General features: G+C 41.9%; 1 protein-coding gene across 2 annotated transcripts in view; it reads right to left on the bottom strand.

The window, feature by feature from the left end:
* ARNT2 (aryl hydrocarbon receptor nuclear translocator 2) overlaps positions 1-16,182 on the bottom strand; it is a 105,337-nt gene extending 89,155 nt beyond the window's left edge. For both annotated transcript variants that reach the window (XM_086757381.1, XM_086757383.1), the window contains exon 1: positions 16,092-16,182. In XM_086757381.1, coding sequence (XP_086613507.1) covers positions 16,092-16,122 — 31 coding nt within the window. In that variant the 5' untranslated portion in view covers positions 16,123-16,182. The remainder of the gene's footprint in view (positions 1-16,091) is intronic.
* Positions 16,183-18,388: the final 2,206 nt, after the last annotated feature.

Genomic DNA, 18,388 nt, shown 5'->3' with positions numbered 1-18,388 from the left:
TCACATGTGAAGTCTGTAAGGGCACCAAAAAGTGGGCTAGGACGGACCTGGACTAGCTTTGCATTGAAAACACAACCTAAGCCTCCAACGCTTGGCAAGTCCCTCGGCTATAAACGGCCCCAAGTGGGAAAGTGCATGTGTGAATCAGGCAGGGGAGTAGAGCAGCTATGGTAAAAGGCCAGTTTGCAGAGAGGATGAAAATCTGGCTTTGAAAGGCTGTTTCAGGATTAATGGAACATTTATTAAGAGAAGAGAGGCAGGTCCTTAGCTTACATGAAGGGTCAGAGTGAAATGCCAGTCAACAGCAGTAGGACCATTCAAGCTGTCTGAATGTCTCCCTACCTGGTCTTAGGCCATTACGTACATGATCATGCGCTGATACAACATAACTGTGCTCTGCCTTCATTTGTCCTGGTTTTATTGGTATTATTTCAGCTGATATTAGTGACACACGGCAAAAGTACTAAATCAATTACAAAAATTTAGGCACCCTAAATGATGCATCACTTCCATTCGAAATGAATGGTGATCCTCCCTCCTCCTCTGACATTTTGTATTTGCCAAAAATAACTGCATAATTATAAGTTGTGTGCAAGAAACAGAAGGTAACATTCAAAGTTATTTTCCATAATTTTCATTTAGCGTCAGAACTAGCAAATACTGTATATGGCTGTCCTGTTATGCAGAAGTGGCCAAAGCTAACCCACTGGTGAACTCACAAAAACTGCAGAAGCATACACCCAGCCTACGCAAACAAACATGATGAAAAAATAATAAAGTGTAATGACCTTCCTTCGAATTTCTCAGAGACAGATCATGCTCAGTCCCATTAACTCTTCATTTAACAAGTCGGTTTCATTTAGCTTGTTTTGCTTGGCATTCAGTTAGAAATTCATGTACAGGACATTTTTTTCCCTTTTTAAAACAGAACACTTGTTGTATTTTACCCCACAAAACACCAGGAGGTAAGGTGGAAGCTGCAAGACAAGCTAAAGCTACAGTGAAGTCAGGCAGAATAATACTGAATTAGGCAAAACACCTGCACATGGCCCTGCCCCACAAGATTGTTACTAATTGTTTGTTAAAAGGGTGCGGTAGGATTTGTTGCTCAGTAGAAAAGCAAAGAGCCAACTGGGTAACTCTCAATTTGTTCCAGTGCAAGTTAAAAAAAAAAAAACAAAGCAAAACAAAAAACTGAAAAACCAAACGCACAACATCGTATCATCAGCTTTACTGTAATTCCAGTTACGGCCAAGTCCTGTCGCATCTGCCTCCACACTGCTAAGACTTGCTGAGATTGGACTTCCATCTATGCAGAAAGAAACACTCTCATTTCCTGAGCCCACTCCTCATTTCCTGCCTTGCTCAACGTTATGTCCCTCGCTGGCTGTCCTCACCATTACATGTATAAACCAGAACACCTAAACTGAGATTCCTTCTCCCGTTGCATTGCCTGTCCCCTCCTGGGAGCCACCTCAAGCCTGCCCACTCCTCAAGGGCAATGTAAAACTGTGTCAGATACTGTCACACTGTCCCACAACTTGTCCCTTTTCACCTTTTTTATCTTCTTGCACCCTTACTACTTTTGCCAAGCCTTCCTGACCACTCATGACTATCTCCAGACGCCCCAAAGCCGTGCATGCTATTGCCCAAAATTCTGGAAAAGAAATCCACCGAGCGCTACAAAATACAATGTCATTCCTGGCTCAAGAAGCCTCTGAGTCACACATGGCTGGAGGGTGGGAGGCACCCAGGGGAAGCATCGTACATGCTTGCTCTGATTTTATACTCCTTCAAGCACCTGCTTCTGGCCAGTGCTAGAAAGGGCTTGGAAAAAAAAAAAAAAAAAAAAAAAAAAAAAAATTTCTCGTGGGACAGGACAGCCAGTTTTTACATCATGAGCAGGGGACAAAACATTTCTCAAGTGTGCTTCCTCTACAAAGGGAGGAAACTACCCAACTAACATTATTAACTTATTTAACAATCAAGCATTTTCCATAGCATGCCCTTGCTCTAGATCACTGATTATTAGTTTTATGTCATCACTGCTCTTTGTCCTTCTCCAAACTTTTCAGCTTGTTTCATTTCCCTGTTCTACCAGATAATTGTCAAAAGATGTTTACAAGCTAATGTCCTTCAATAAATTCCTATGGAATTGTTTTATGACAAATCAATAATAAGTGCAGATAAACTACTGTGCGGTTACTATGTCATCATTTGAGACTTCATTTTTACTCATTCATCTTCAAATTATTTACTTCAAAATAATACTTCTGTTATCTTCTATCCAGAAGTCTGGCTTTCTACCATCTATCTAACAATTTTCGCCAGCAATAGAAGCTGGTTTAGATTGCAAGCAAATACCAGTGCTTGATCACAAACTTATTTTGTTCATGTACAAAATGAAACTGCTATTAAAATATTCAGAATGGTATAGACAAGAAAAACTCCACCAAGATGGACTCCACCATGGTTCTCCAGAGTTTACATCATAACAAGATGACAGTGCTTTAAACTCTTACCAACTACATAAAACATACTGAATAGCTGTAAATATGCAATGAAAGAAAGGTAGCGGGTAATAAATCTGTCTACAACATTGACCAAATTTTATCTTAACCAAACTAAGATCAGCCCGGCTTTCCTAGGAATCCAAAGCCTTCTCTCTACTATTTTACTTTTCCTCTCTACCCAGAAATGCACAGAATTCACATGAAAGTCATTTTACGTGACTTGAGAGCCAGTATCAGTTGATTCTTGTCCGTATTTTCTGTTAACTACAATAGAAGGCAGCTATCAGATTTCATCAGCACACAAGGCAGTGTTTGTGACTGTAACGTGGTTCAAGTCAGAAGAATTTTGACCAGATGTTTCTTAAATAACAAGTAGAGATATTTCTGTGAATGAATTCATTCCTGGTCTCCTCTTATAAGTGTTTCACATAAATATTCTTACAATGAAATTCAATTTTCATTGAGGTGGACAAAAACAGTAAGCATTGTCTGTTCACAGGTGAAAACATTTATAAAATTTATCTTAAATTTTAAAATTTGAAAATCCAAGGAGCCAAACCAAAACAGAATTGGTATCTTGCATCTGACCTGCGTACTACACTGGGTCAATCACCAGAAGAAATCACCTCTGGTAGTCATTTTGTTGAGCCAAATCATGGAGAGGCTGGGAAGGAAGACCATGAAAGATCTGCACAACGTATTGCTGAGGTAGTGGTGACTGTCAAACCACATCAGACTAAACTGACCACTACTGCTGTGCTGGTGGCCCACAAGCCGCCCTGCAAGCCACTGATCAAGCTGGGGTCAAAGACCTGAGGTCCCTGTGATGCAGTCACACACAGGGAGGCATCCACTCCCCAGCAGCTGCAGAAAGCTCAGGAACAGCAGAGTCCAACTACAGAGATGTAAAATTTAGTCCACTCTGATTTAAATTATTCATTGAAAATTACTTGCTCACGTCCTTCAAATGCCTTTATTATTTTGTACAAAGATTTTTTTTTTCAAGTGTGCCTCAAAAGGGTATGTTAATTCTAAATTCCAGTCAGAACAGCAACTTGCATTACCAAATACTTAATTATCAGTATATTTACAGTGTCCTTGGGCACTGCTGGGTAATCAAAATGCTATTGTTTTCATTAAACAGTACTTTATTGATAGCACTAATGACTTCAGTTCTGCTTGATCAACAAGCAAATGATGCTGATTTGATGTTATGATAATTAATTGGCCTTTCAGGTGTTTCCACAACCCAATTTATTACCAAGAATAAGAACATTTATGTGAAACACCCTAAAAAGAATATCACTATGCATCACAAAACATGTTCTAAAAACAGGGTGTGGTTTAGTACTTCTCCCTTTCCTCACAATTTCTAATGTAATGTTTTCAGTCCAAAAATTGCAAGGGGAAAAGAAACACATTTAACTCCATTTTCAAAACCCAGCCTAAGCCTTGCATATTAAATATTCAGTTCATTTTAACAGGAAAGGAAACCTTCACGGGCATATAGCAAACATGAAATACTGCTATGCTCTGCTGCAGAGAATTCCATAGTGTTACTTTAGGTTTACTACACAATCAAGAATTTGTCGTGAATTTTGGAAAACTTGTTCTGCCTAACTTCTTCAGAGAGCTGTCTCCTGAATAGCTTTTATAATACTGAATCTCGTACCTTGCTTTTTAAAATTACTAATTTTAAAATAAGAGAGAAAATGATGCTTCCAGGTAAGCTCTGCTAGGCTTTCAAGAAGTGATCAGCTGTGATGGCCATGCTCTTACTGCTTTTTCAGAATTACAAAATACAAGCATTCGCTGGATGTTCTACCACTGACCTACTACATAAACAAACATATAACCACAAAACATTATTTTTTCCACGTCCTCATATTAATTTTAAACATGATTCAATATCCATTACAAGTCACTTGTTCCCAAAAGTATACAGACAGTTCTGTGGATACATCAAATACAGAAGCGGAGAACAACCCTGGAAAAAACCTCACTATCAACAAGCTGGATGTTTGTCAGAAAACAAGCTGAGTATTTGTCTGTAAATATTGACCAAACCAAGTTTTTTTTTTGCTTTGGTATTTGCTGACTGAAGAGCAGCATAGACAAGTACAAAGGACATATAAAATGAGTTTGAATGCCAAAGTGGGCAACCAGGTTTCAGCTACTACAGGGACTCTACACAACAAAGCAAACAACTAGGGGCAGCAAAATGCACTTACCAAGAAACCACTACAAATACTATGTTCATGTGTATATTTTGTCAAGACATTTAAAAAGCACATTATCCCACCATCATACCTACTGTACAAAGAAAATACGAATTAATGGTTATTCATGTGCCTGGAATAAATAATATCTGCTGTTTCCAAGGAGAAAGAAGCTGTATGTTCTGCTTTTTTTATCTCTTCTTCTTCCCAAAAGGGAGAAAAAGTCTTTGCTAATCCAACATAAACGTGGTTGCAATAAAATTCTGTTACTGAAACATTATCAATTAGTACATCACAATGAAAAAAAAAATATTCTCTGCCTGCTCCAGGATAGGCACTCCACACTCTCCTACAAATAGGTAATTTTATAACAGACACATATGAAAAAAAGCATCTCAGAATACATAGTCTCATAAGTTGAACACGCAAACTGAAGGTAAGAGAAATGGAAACAAAAATCAGATGACTTAACTGTGCTACAGGGATATTGCTTGTCAGAGGTTAAGCAGGAAGTCTGCAGTAAATTTGAACCCTGTCCAGTGCCTGTACCACAAGACTGTCTTCTTTCCCTGGTCAGCTCTCAGACATGAGGTGGCCAGCCAGCGATAAAAGTGAAAAATGCAGGCAGCTTCTAACAGTCAATAAGTTTCCTGCACAGTGATAATTTATTTGCCTCTGAAATTCTTACTCATAATTACCACAGTCGTTTTAAATTTAGCAATGATGAAAGAACATCTTGTCCTTAAGATCATCTTGAAAAACAAATACCAACAAAGGGGTTTAGGTGGAGACACAATGAGCTCTGGAGCTGAACCTGGATACAACATTATTAACCTCCACACGTAACACTCCAAGAGATGGAGTCATGACTCCATGTACCCTGAAACATTTACCACATGTACACCCTTCCCAGAGCAAAGTGAGGACTGGCATGTTGCCTATGTCTTATTCACTTCTGCCAAGGGCAGAAAGGCTTTTGCACATCATCCATAGATGAGGCAGAACCAATTCCTTAATGTCATATCAACCTTTTCATCAAAGGAGTCAGATACTACTTTAGAGAAGGAATAAAAAGGCATGTGCCAGCTATGAGACTAATGAATAGCTTTCCTCAAGCAAAACATAATTCAGCATGAACTTCATGTTAATGTTCTTTCCACCCACTCACACATCTTCAACTGATTCTACTCAACCAAAATGCCAACAAGTAATACCACCCATCTTTTAATTCACCTACTGTATCCCAGCACTAAGATTTTGTTGTACAGTGCCATCCTACAGCTGCTTAATCTCAAAGATTACTCTCATATTTACATGCCCTCATTTTTTAAAACACGCATGGAATCTGGAAGGAGAAACGCAAGTAACAAAAGGGAAAAATTTTGAGAGCCAAAGGTATTCAAACTGGCAGCTTTCAATAAAATGTTAAAAACCATCATAAGCCTCAGTCCCATTTATAGTACAGAACTAAAGGACTTAAGAAGCAGAAGGAGAACATCACTGAAAAAAAAATAATTAAAGTACTGAGTCAGGAAACAATTTGGAAATGTATGATGTTAGCTTGTTCGAAGAGTGAAAGAACATCAAGATACATTTAACCAGAAGACTAGTACATCTCAGAAAGGCACAGGCTCATTTGTTGTATCAGGAAGACATCACAGAGCATAGCAAGTCCAGAAGAAATAAAATCCACAGCTGTGATCATTCAAGAACCAAGTCTCAAGCTTGAATAAACTACAAGGAGCCCTAAAGACTTGTATCAACCTAAGTACTTCACAATGCCCATCAACAACAAAGGAAGAAAATTCTCTATTGCAGTCTTATTCTGTAAGTATTCATAATGGAAATTTTATTCTTTATTCTAAAATGCCTGTGATGGGCTATTTTTGGATAGGGGTTCAATGCAGCACGTCTGAGCTAGCAAGTTTTGTTCTTAGTGAGAAGCCTATGTAACAAAGAGAAACTGTTTCACTTGGAACAAACTTAACTCATAGATGCTAGAGAATCTACAGAGACATTAGACAGCTTTTAAGGACTTGTGTAGGAACTGTGAAATTTGGATTCTGCAGGCCTCAACACGTGGCATTTGGGGAAGATTGCTACGTTCATTTAAGACATTCTTAATTCCAGCAGTCCACCGTCGTCTTTGCTGGAGATCACCACCATGACGTGAGCGCCAGGAGAACAGAAGATGTGCTCAACACCTCAGCTGCTAACGGCTGTCACTCAGAGGTGCAGCTCAAACCCGCTCCCACCGCAGGGCTGCGGCGCGGCCGCGCTGGCGCCCCGACCCCGTGCCCTTTCAGCACCATGGACGGCAACCTCCGAGCGCCACCCCAGCTACGCCCCGCGGCCAAGGAAGCACGGACATCCCCAAAGCCATTTTCCCGGAAACTTCGCTCTCAGAAGGTGTCTACAAGAAAGGAGCCGGCAAATAATTATTAGGACTTTAGTCTGCCTTTTAAACGTATCCATGCATTCAGAAACTAGGTTTTTTTTCCAGTCCTCAGAGTTTGAAAACGTTCCTGCATTTTTCTTAGTGATGGTTCATTTACTTTAATTTCAACAAGGAAAATGCGTACTTCAGGCTTTCACTGGTAGGCAAAAATACAATGCAGCTAAGATGCAACTGCTGCTCCCACAAACTTGATTGCACAGCAAATTAACTTCTTTTTTTTTTTTTTTTTACATAAACCAGAAAAATTATCTGTTTTACCTGAAAAGATCAACAAATTAGCAAAGGAACATTTATCCCAGAAACACTGAAACCTTTACATAGCTCCAATAATTTGCCATTGTATTCCTAAGGCTGCTGAAAATATCATAAAACTAAAGGGAAGTTTTCATTATACAGTCTTGTTTTCTACTGGTCAAACCACTGCTCACTGCAGAAAGTGCAGAGCGTTTTCAGGCTGACAGAGCTGTAGCAGAAGGCCAGGTGACCTCTTAAAAGATGCTTTAAAAAAAATAATTAAATCTGATGAAACCATTGGTGTCCCCATATACTATGACATGAACATGACTCACAGGAGTAGTCATCAGAGTGACCTCTATTTTCTCAAACTCTCTCACATGGCCAGCCTCCACAGATTGCTGTTAAATGAGCTGCCTCTCAGTGGTTGGGAACGCAATAATTTAGCATTGGAAACCAAGCTTTTCTAGCTAACAGTACTTTTAAGTCTTTAAAGTTGAACTCAAAATTGAGCTAGCAACTTTGCCTGTTGGACACTAAACAACGGAAATCCAGCTTGTCCATGGCCATGTTGTTGGCTCTGCAGTACCAACAGCAATAATTTTTTTTTGTCAATAAGCAGATCAAAGATGACTCAGAGAGCAGCGACACACAGTAGCTAGTGCCATTTTATACCTAATTTTATGATTGTAATCCACTTTCCACAGCTCGTGTTAAAATCAGCACTTAATTTCAGGGGTTGATTTCTGCCACGTGTTGAAGGTCACTGCGTGGTGGGCAGATTAACCACTTTCCGTGTGACAGAAACTTAACAAATTAAATACGAGCCTCATACTGACATGCTGGTCAGCCACTTAACTTCACCAGCCTGCCTCTCCTCAGGACATTACTGAATAACTGAGAGGCATACCAGATGCAGTCTGTTTTCACTTACTGCATGCAGTAGTATCTGGAGATTGGGGATACACTCTGCAAAGGACCATCCAAACAGCAGAAGACAGTCTGCATCCTCAAAATAATTAAACTGTAAGTTAAATGAGATCTGAGACTACTGATGTGATCTATTCATAAGAAGTTTCTTTAATTCTCCTTGCATTCAATCCATTTTATCCTAAGTTTTAAAAGCATTTGGCATTCAGTTTGATCTTCCATCCAGATATTACAGGCAACACAGTTTTAAAAATACATGCATTACAAGGGCACTTAATAGCACCCAGATGTCCACCTACCTTTACTAACAGAGACAGCAGTAACAAGTTCCTAAAATTACCTACTTCCACGAAATTGTGTTCTGGATTATTACTGGGAAAGTACTGGAGATCATTTTTCAAAATCAGGCCTGTATATTGCACAGAAACAGGTTTTGCTTTTACCTCTGAGGAATACAAATATGCAGTGTTTTTGTTCTTTGCAGCTCAGTGATTTACTGGCATGCCTCCTCCCATAAAATATTTGCATATATCTGAGAGTCAAACTATTCTGATACATTCTGTGTTTGCCAGGAAGTGAACGCTTCAGTTCAGTGCAACTGAACATTTAAACAAGGACAGGCACCAGGACAAATGGCAGTGTAATTAACATACCAATGAAGAGCCAGTTGTTAATTACTATCCATTTCAGGCATTTTGTACGAACAACTTACCTGATAAGCCTTCCCATCTGCATGCTGGCAAAGCCAGTAATTAAACAATTCAACACCCCTTTTGCCTGATTAGAGGAAAAAATTATAATTATTTTATATTATTCTATTTGTCACAAGCAGTTGACATTTAGATGAGAAAAACTGCAGGAGCCCAAATTTAAACATTTGAAATGAACGTTACAAGCCGTCCTTGAACAAAACAGCAACATACACACACCCAGGGCAGATGTAAGCTAATAGAAGCTCTTAATCCAGCCAACTGGTTAGACCTTACAGTACCTGCTGGGTTACACGGAAGGCAGCTCAGTTGCTACTGAGAACAGAAAAATGACCACTTTTCTTTAAGGGGGACTTCAGATGCTGCCTATAGAACGGAATCTGAATTTATAAGCTGTTGAAAGAGTCGGGAGTAGCACCAGGACAATGCCAGGATTCATTTCCATTTGAACAACAGTAACTGAAGTCAGCACCCAGCTCAGCACAGCGCCGCAGCTACAACAGGGCGGCCACAGGAGCCGGGAGAAAGGTACAGGCAGGGAAGCGGAAAGCAGGATGGAAACCGTAGGACAGAAATCCTAAAACCAGGCAAAACGGAAATAGAAGCGGACAAAAAAAGGAAGCATGAAGTTGAGAAACATTCATCAACATGTAGAGTACAGAAAACAAAGGATTTCTCTTTCTCCCTGTGCAGATGGCTTTGCCCAAGGAAGACTAGTGTGCTTTGGGTACAAAAAAGAAGGAAATTATCTTGAAAACAGCTTCTAATTCTTTATCCAGCACATGACTGCCACCATTAATCCACGTAAACAATAAAACCAAGATCCGTTTGGAATTTTGACTATCCAAAATAAAGTTTGAATCAGCTCTTGTTAAAAAATTGGCATTCTATGTTTGGTACTGAAGTTTCAAACTGTGTAATTTATGCACTTTAAAGATCAGATTTTGCTGAAATCCTGTAACATTTTGTGACAAAGCAGTTCCTTCTGGAGTAGCCAAAAAAAGGGTATTTGGTCCATATGGGTTTATCCAATCAATTCATTTTAATTTGGATTTTTATTTTAAACTATGGAGAAAATGAATGATTTTTTTTTTTTAAGTTTTTTCTTTGCTAACAACATGCATCTATCTTATTTGGATTATAATCAGAAGCCATCTAAAATGTACAAACACAGCCTTATAAAAATCTTTCTTTTCCTCATTTGACAGAACAATTGATACAGATGGGGTGACAGGAGATGCTTTGCATCTGAACAAAGGAAATACTGTTGGCAAGAAGTAAACTGCACCAATTGTTTATACAGCAAGTGCCCAGCCAAGATTTCTGAAATTTCAACTTTTTTTTTGCCTGTATCATCCAGCAAATCTAATTTTTTTTTTGCACAAATTAGCTTACAGAATGGGTGAAGGAGCACCTGTACATTTGCAGATTTCTTTCTCACATCACCTTTACTGAGCACACCCTTATCGTCAAAAAAAAAAGAATGTCGCTTGGGTTGCTGCCTGCACACTTCTGCACCCAAGGCAGCGTCTCCGCGCTCCACAGTGCTGGCGAGACAGAACAGCTCATCCAGAGCTGATTCATCTCTCTCGAAATACTGCTGGCCACCCAAAGACACCTTGCTATAGATAGACTGGAAAATCTGCCAGAGATCTACAAGAAGATCTGAGATCTAAATTCCCATCTCTTAAACTCAAGACCCCTCTTTCCCTTTTCTACTGCAAACTTTAACAACACTGTACATTCTGCAGGTAGCACTAAATGAATGTATTTTCCATTCTTAAACTTGTCAGTTATGAAGCAGTAAGCCCCTCAAAATTACCCTAAACGACGCACGCATCTGATATTCACAAGCTATTTAAGCACAATCTCTGAATACATCTTCATAATGACAGCCTCATTTCTGTCCTTTTAATAACAATAATCACTACATCAACAGTGTTATTTTGCCTTGACTCTTTTGAAAGAACTATTTTTCTTTTCCTCTGCTACCTAATCTCTACAGCAATTTTTCTTACTGGAAAGAAAAATCAGCAACACCATCCAGTATTGCAGAAATCAGCAAGATCTGGTTTGTTTTGAATTTTTATTAAGGGGCACAGGAAAACATCATTCTGTTTAAAAAAAAAATATTTAGAACTAACCACAAGCTACATATGCAAATTTAAATAAATATTCTATAATAGAAGAGATATCCTGAAATGAAATCTTTTGTATGCCCTATATATTAGAAATATCAAAAAATGCTATTTCTTCAGCGCAAGTTACTGTTCAGTACACAGTGCTGATGGACAAAACATCATCCCACAACAATTCAAGAGGCACTACTATCTCATACCACAGTCTGACTGAAATAAGGACCAGCTCTGCAGCAAAAAAGATATGAAAATAGGAGAAGAAAAATATCTGCAAGTTAAACCTCCCACTAGCTAGTGAGTGCTCAATGTTTGAGACCTTTGTTTTAACATTATCTTAGAAAGAAGACTACTTTTTACCACATCCCAGAAACAGCAGAGCTCATTATAACCTCCATCACCAGAACATTCCATTTACTCCTCAGGATGCCGCTAAATTGATTTTGGAGTTTACTGGATGCTCTATATTGTAACGTACAGCAAAGCTGTTACTACTGTTGCAATAAAACAAACAACTTTTGGGCTCTGTGTTAAATAGACAATTTTTAAGTCCGAAACACTGAAGTAGATGGTTTTTTTTTATCCATTTCAAAGCTAAAGAACAGCCAGATTGCCAACTTCAGAAAGCCAATTCCTTTTGGGAATATGGAATGGGCAGCATCAAGACAACTCATCCACAGCACCTAATATCTTAGTAACTCGAGTGCAAATGTAAGACTGGCTAACAGATGATTTGATTCTCAGAATGTCCAGCTGAAATAGGAGAATGATTTATCTCCACTTAACTCCCAAGTCAAACAAACACACACAAACAAAACCAACTCCCAGAACCCAATGCACTTGCCTAAAACAAGAGCGCAGAGGCAGGGCTGAGTTACAAGCGTTTGCTGATACACCACAAAATTTGCTGTTAACTCACTATAAACAGAAAGTAAAGAGAGCATCTTTAATAATCTTTCTTCAAGGTTCAACCTTGGTTTTTTTGTAACCCCCCTCAGCTACTGTGGTTGTAACAGTAATGTCTTAAGCCACGGCAACTCGTTTCTCTCATGTCCCACCGCCTCTCTCTGTCTCAACACATATCTAGTAGATGCCCTTCTAGGGACATTTTGTTCTCCACATCTTTAGACTTCAAGCATTCTGCTTAAAAATAAATCATTATAGGAGCTTAAGTGATTATGTGCACAACATAATTATTTTTTTCCAATTAAATATAAGAATACAATTCTAAGGATACACAAAACCCTAAAGCAGCCAAAAATGCATCCTAGGGGATCCACCCTCCAGTGTAACTCTAGATAAACTCTGAAATCTCATGATTTCTTCTGACTCGACTTACCAGTTTGTGGCATTTGGCAACACACCTGTGGGCAGTACTCAGGGTGGCCCTTCCATCTAGGGATACCTCACGAGGAAGAACTGAGAAGATACAACCAGTTTATTTCACATCACCTGACCATGGCAGAAAGTTGTCACTCTGGGACCACCCATCAGACTGAGCCAGATTGGAACTCGTCACCCAAGATAATGTCTCAGGAAAAGACAATGTGGAATTCATTAAGAGTTTTATGTTTTCATCCCAACTTGGCTAATACAAGAATCACCACATCAAGTACTGCACTGAAGTTAAGCAAAACTCGACCCCAACGTGGCAACAGTTACAGACAAGTTTGCATTCCAAAAATATGTACATTTAAAACAGACATGGCACTCAGTTACTTTGCCGCAAGCAGTAATTTATGAAATGCTTGTTACACCTCCACAATTTTTTTTGTTCTTAAATCCCATTTAATATGCCAATCTCATTTCAGGAGGAAATAAATTAACTCTGATGCTTTGTGCCAATGCAGATGAGCTTCCCACACACCTGTATTGTGTTTCACACTTCAGTTAGTCATCCAGATTACGACAAACGAACAAAGTACTTCTAACCACATCCATTCCCAAGGTTAAGCATGTGGGAAGAGGAAGAAAGACGACTTATCTCACAGAGCCCCTGGGTTTTGTCACTGCAATGTCTACTTGTAGCTACTGACAAACACCTTCACCAAAAAGAACGATCAGTTTAGATCTAACACAGCCCAGAAAGCCCACAGAGATGGCCTTACCCCCACCACAATTCAGTCCCTGGCACTGCAATTCCTGTGAGCCCTAGCCTGGACAGGTTGCAAACTGATCCCACTCCCATGAACTTTCATAACTTAAACTCTCCATTAAAAAAGATCAGTGGGAAAATGGATAAATCTGCCTCTAACACGAGAAGGAGATGATGCTGCGGAGCAGCGCACAGTTCTGTACCAGGAGATCCCACTCTGAAAGACTTTCACATCCAGAATTACAGAACACTCAGCTTTTCTGTCTCTGCGAATCCCCATGCCACTATCTAGAATATGACTAAAATCACATGTATTTGTACTGTGGTAGCTGCAAGTTAATGTCCTGCCTAAATTATCAACTGTTATTAGAACCCCAGACAATTGCTTAATAAAAATTTAATCATATTGTAATTTCTAATCATCATTAAAGATGCTTAACAAGTTAATCTCTCTATTGTGCTTCCCTAACATTGCAGATCAGAAAGTCAACTGGTGTAAGGCAGCACAGCGTCACCAATACTAATAGGGCTGCTTTCATGTTACTCCATCTGAGGATCTGGCCCTAAGAGAAAAGAGCAGCGTTAAAACCCTCTCACAACAGCTTTTGGTTGTTTCTCTGCATTGCTTTGCAGTTGATCCAGAAAAATAACAAAAGCAATAGATTATGACTTTAAAAAAAAAAAAAACACAGCATAAACCAAAGTGTTTCACACAGCTCTATCTTCTGCTGCCCGTGGTAGAGCAAAGACAGCACTACACTACAGAGCAAAGGTCTCCTCTCCTCTTCACAGCTCAAAACCTCATCTTGACTTCATCCACGCACAGCTACATTTGTCTGACAGCAACGCTCACGCACAGAAAACGTGGGAGGATCATTAGCAGCCAGTGAGTTTGTCTCTCAGCTCAGATCCGTTCCAGCTGCCTCAACGAGGAGTGAAACGGTGCTCTGCAACCTCAGCCTTGCAGAAGTAGGTATTCGCTCACTTCAGGAAACCAACCAACTCACTTCCTCTTCCTTCCGGTGGACCAGCAATCAGTGCTTAAGAGAGCTTGAGGACCACACTGGAAGTCAACTTTAACTATGTCAGATGACTGCACGTACAGCCAACACACTTGGCTCTCATTTCCCTCATATTTTTTTTATGTTTCTTCATAATCCCACACCACTTTCTAAATTCATGAAGCAGTCACAGGAGAACGGCTGTGAAGCTCTGAGGCTGCTCTGCGGTACCTGTGTACCTGTGTGCAACCACATCTTCTTGTGGCTTCAGCTGCAGGCAGGAGAAAACAGAAAGCAGAAACGGTCGGTGCACAAGGGCCACCAGGCTCTACTCTAATTCAGCAGAGACCTCTAAGTGGTCAGGGCTGATCCTTCCGCGCATAGCTTGGAGGAGCAGGTAGGAGAACAGCAAACCAAACTTAAGTCAAAAAAGGCTGTTTGTACCCTACTTTGTCCATAGAACAGCTCACCGATTCCAGCTACGTGCGCACGCAGTGAAACTCTCCGTTACCATGCGTGACACGGTAGCCTGGAAGCTAAACAAGTATTCATTTAATAACTTTCCATTAAATATTGATTTTCATTTAATATGCAGAATTCTGGTATTAAAATTTAATCTGATTGGTAAAGATCTGTTCCTGCCTACTTTATTGACACTTACTGAACCAAATTAATTGTTTATATCATAATATTTACTTTCAGTACGACAACTACACAACCAGGTACAGCAGGATTGAATCTGAACAACAACCTTCAAACACTAGCTGGCACTTACTCAAGCAAACCCTTAATTGTTAGAATCGAACTCAACTCCACGAAAGATGAGGCCACATATTAAAACAAGTAAAACTGGAATCCGCCTTTTATAAAAATATTCTTCATTAGCATTGAGCCCACTGCAAGATCCATTGTCCAACTTATTTTTAGTGCGGGATACTTGTTGATCCAACACCAAGTTGACCCACGTACATCTCCAAAATACATGCTATGACATTTCCTCCAAACTCCCTTTACCCCGTCACGCACTGAATAAAATAGATGTTGCATCTCACAGTCACGTAACACAACGTCAGGCAACGTCTTCCCTCGCTAAAACTTCGAAGAGAAAATTTCAGTAAGTTTGTTCTCTTAATAGATGTGGCATTAACAGGAAGTATTTATTGCATCCTTTGGCAAGAAAATAAACACGTGGCAAAGACCCTGCACACCCCGAGGTGCCCTGGGTCAGTTTCGACACCCTGAGCCGGTTCCAAGTGATGCTTCGCAAGCTGGTTTTGCTGCCCGACAAAAAAAAAAAACAAAACAGCCAATATAGAGGCAGGGAAAGCAAATATTCCTACCAATTCCCAGGGCAGACGCTGCCCGAAACCCACCGCCCCATCCTCTCTCCTTTCCCTGCCCTTATGACCGCGTATGCTTATGCAAAACTGTTCATTTCTGCAGCGCCTACACCCAACGGCAACAACCCGGAGCGAGAGGAGGCGGCCGGACCCCCGCAGCCTCACAAACCCGCCGAGGGCTCCCCGCGGCGGGCGGGCGGGCGGCCCGGCTCTCCCCGCCGCCGGTACCGCTGCCGAGCCCCGCTCCGGCCCGCAGCCAGCCGCCCCCGGGGGCGCAGGGAAGAGCGGCGGGGGCCGCCCGCCCTCGGGGCTGCCGAGACCGCGCCGTCCCCAGGGGTGGGTGTGTGCCTACGGCGGGGGAGGGGGGAACGTGTTGTGCGGCGGGGCCACATGGGACCAGACGGACTCCCTGCAGCGCCGGGGGCGACGGCGGCAGCAGCAGCAGCAGCTACTCACCGGGAGGGTTTACCGCCGCCGGCGTTGCCATCTTGTCTCTGAGAAGAATTAAGACAAATGCAAGGGTGGGGGGAGGAGGGATGCTCTGAGCAGCCCGGGGGAGGCGGGGGAGGGGAAGGCAGCCGGCGCCAGGGCGGGCCGGGAGGCGCGGGGGCGGCGGGCTGCTCCCGCCCCAGGGCCTGGCGGCGGCGCTCCCCGCTCCGTGCGGGGCGGCCCAAGATGTCCGATGGCCCCCGCGCCGCGTCTGCTCATGCGCCGCGCGCAGTGAGCATGTGCCGGGCGGCCGCACATGTGCGCTGTGCCCGCGCCCGGGCGGGCTGCGCACACCCCCGCGTCTCGCCCCGCAATTAGGCGTGCGAACGTGCCCTTCGTCCCGCTCCCAAACCAGCCGCCCCGCCTCGGGGCTCGAACCGGCGGCCGCGGTGCTCACGGCTCCCCTGAGGGAGAGGTCTCTGGCGGAGGCCCGCGCGGCAGCGAGAGGGGCGTGGGGTGCAGGTGGGGTGCAGCCTGCCGCCCCCTAAACTGAGAAAGGGGGGTTGGGGTGCTGTCTGCTGCCCGCAAAACTGAGGACTGGTGATTGGGGCGCTGCCCACCCCCACCTGAAACTTCGGAGAGGGAGGTTGGGGTGCAGCTCACCACCACCCAGAGCCGAAGGCAGCGCTGAGGGGGTGCAGGAGGGGAACTGTTAGAAACCATGAGCACCATCCCTGTTGTCCCGAGATGATGACATCTCATCTCCCCTGAGGCAGGGATATGTCCTCTGGGACGTGGATGTGGGATGGAGCCTCGTGAGTGCGTACGCCTCCAGCGCTTCCTCTGCGCGGGGTTCAGGACTGCCATGTCTGTGGGTTCCCATGAGGTGAGCCCTAGAGCTTCTTTAGGGAAAAAAGAGGAGCCATGGTGTCATCTTCACGTTACAGATACACTGAGTGTATGTCTGAATGTAAGCCTTGGTGCTTCAAATGGATAGTGCTATGCAGAAACATCTTAGTCCGTTGTTAATGAGACTAATTTCCTGGAATTATAAAGAAAAAATGTAATAACTCTTGGAGTTCTCTAAAAAAAAAATCCAGGAATTCAGAGACGGGTTATTCTGCGCTCCTCCGGGTGGAGTTTAAGAACTGTAGCATCATACCCCTCCAAAACCAGTGCTTTACCTCATGCTATGTTCATGCTGAAGCTAAGTAGTGCAACAGAACAACTGATCCTTGGTAACTCAGCTCACATTTTAAGGCTTTCCTTTACAAACAAAAGGACTAAAAATACACTTTCAGTGAAATCTGATCTTTTTCTCATAATCTCCTAACTCGAACCTTTAAGGGAAAAAACCTCAGTGTCACAGAATTAATAAACAGCAAGATTTGTGAAAAGCTACCAGTGTAATAATTGCAGCAGTCACGTGTAGTATGTATGTCCTACTGAAAAAAAATATATATTTTGATGGATTTTTCACACCGCCGGAACGCTGCGAAGGCCAGTTAATCTTTAAACACCTCCCCGTGGCTGTGCTCAGTTGCCCTGAACGGCCCTGCAGAAGTTAATGGAAGCACTCAAAATGAAAAGTTGCAAATCAATCCCTTGCTTTGCTGAATAAGTAACCTGAAAGAGTTTAGCCATTAAGATGTAAATTGGCAGAAAGATGGAGAAAGCATGGAGGCTGTGTTTACTAATTTCCTGCAGATGAGTTTAATCGGAGCAGCATTAAACGCTCTTGCTTATCTAGAAAGTTTACTTTATCGTTGATTTATTGTGCTTTTGCCTATCAGATCTTGAGCTGTTTTTCTAAGCATCTTACTGCCTTAGTGCCCTCTGATGCTGTGGAGTTTTGGATGCTCAGCAGGCATTCTTAATTCTTATTTTAAGACATTTACCCTGGTAATAATAGCAGATTGGGTTAACATTGGCAATTTTGTAAATACAACTTATTTTCAATCAGATAAAACTATACTTTTGTCATTTTAAAGAACCTTGGTCACAGTATTTCTGGATTATTACCTTTAAAGAGGAAAGGAATATTCAGAGTGGCTTACCCTGCTGCAGGAGACAGAGCATAGCTCTGTTCCTTGAGGTTTCTGTAAAGTCTTGTGTTCCGATTGCACAGGTAATGCTGCTCATGAAAGTTTTTCCATGAGCCTCCGTTATGTCAGTGTCCGTGTGTGTCATATACATACATGCATAAAGGTTACAGGGCTAAACCCCTAATACTATAATGTTAGTACAATGTCTTCTAAAACCGTAACTTAAAGCATTAGGCACTTCTGAAGTGTCTTCTGAAGGCGTTCACAAGTATTCATGGG

Source organism: Chlamydotis macqueenii, chromosome 12, assembly GCF_036417535.1.
Source record: "Chlamydotis macqueenii isolate bChlMac1 chromosome 12, bChlMac1.mat, whole genome shotgun sequence".
NCBI lineage: Eukaryota > Metazoa > Chordata > Aves > Otidiformes > Otididae > Chlamydotis > Chlamydotis macqueenii.
This window is presented reverse-complemented; position numbering and strand designations above follow the sequence as displayed.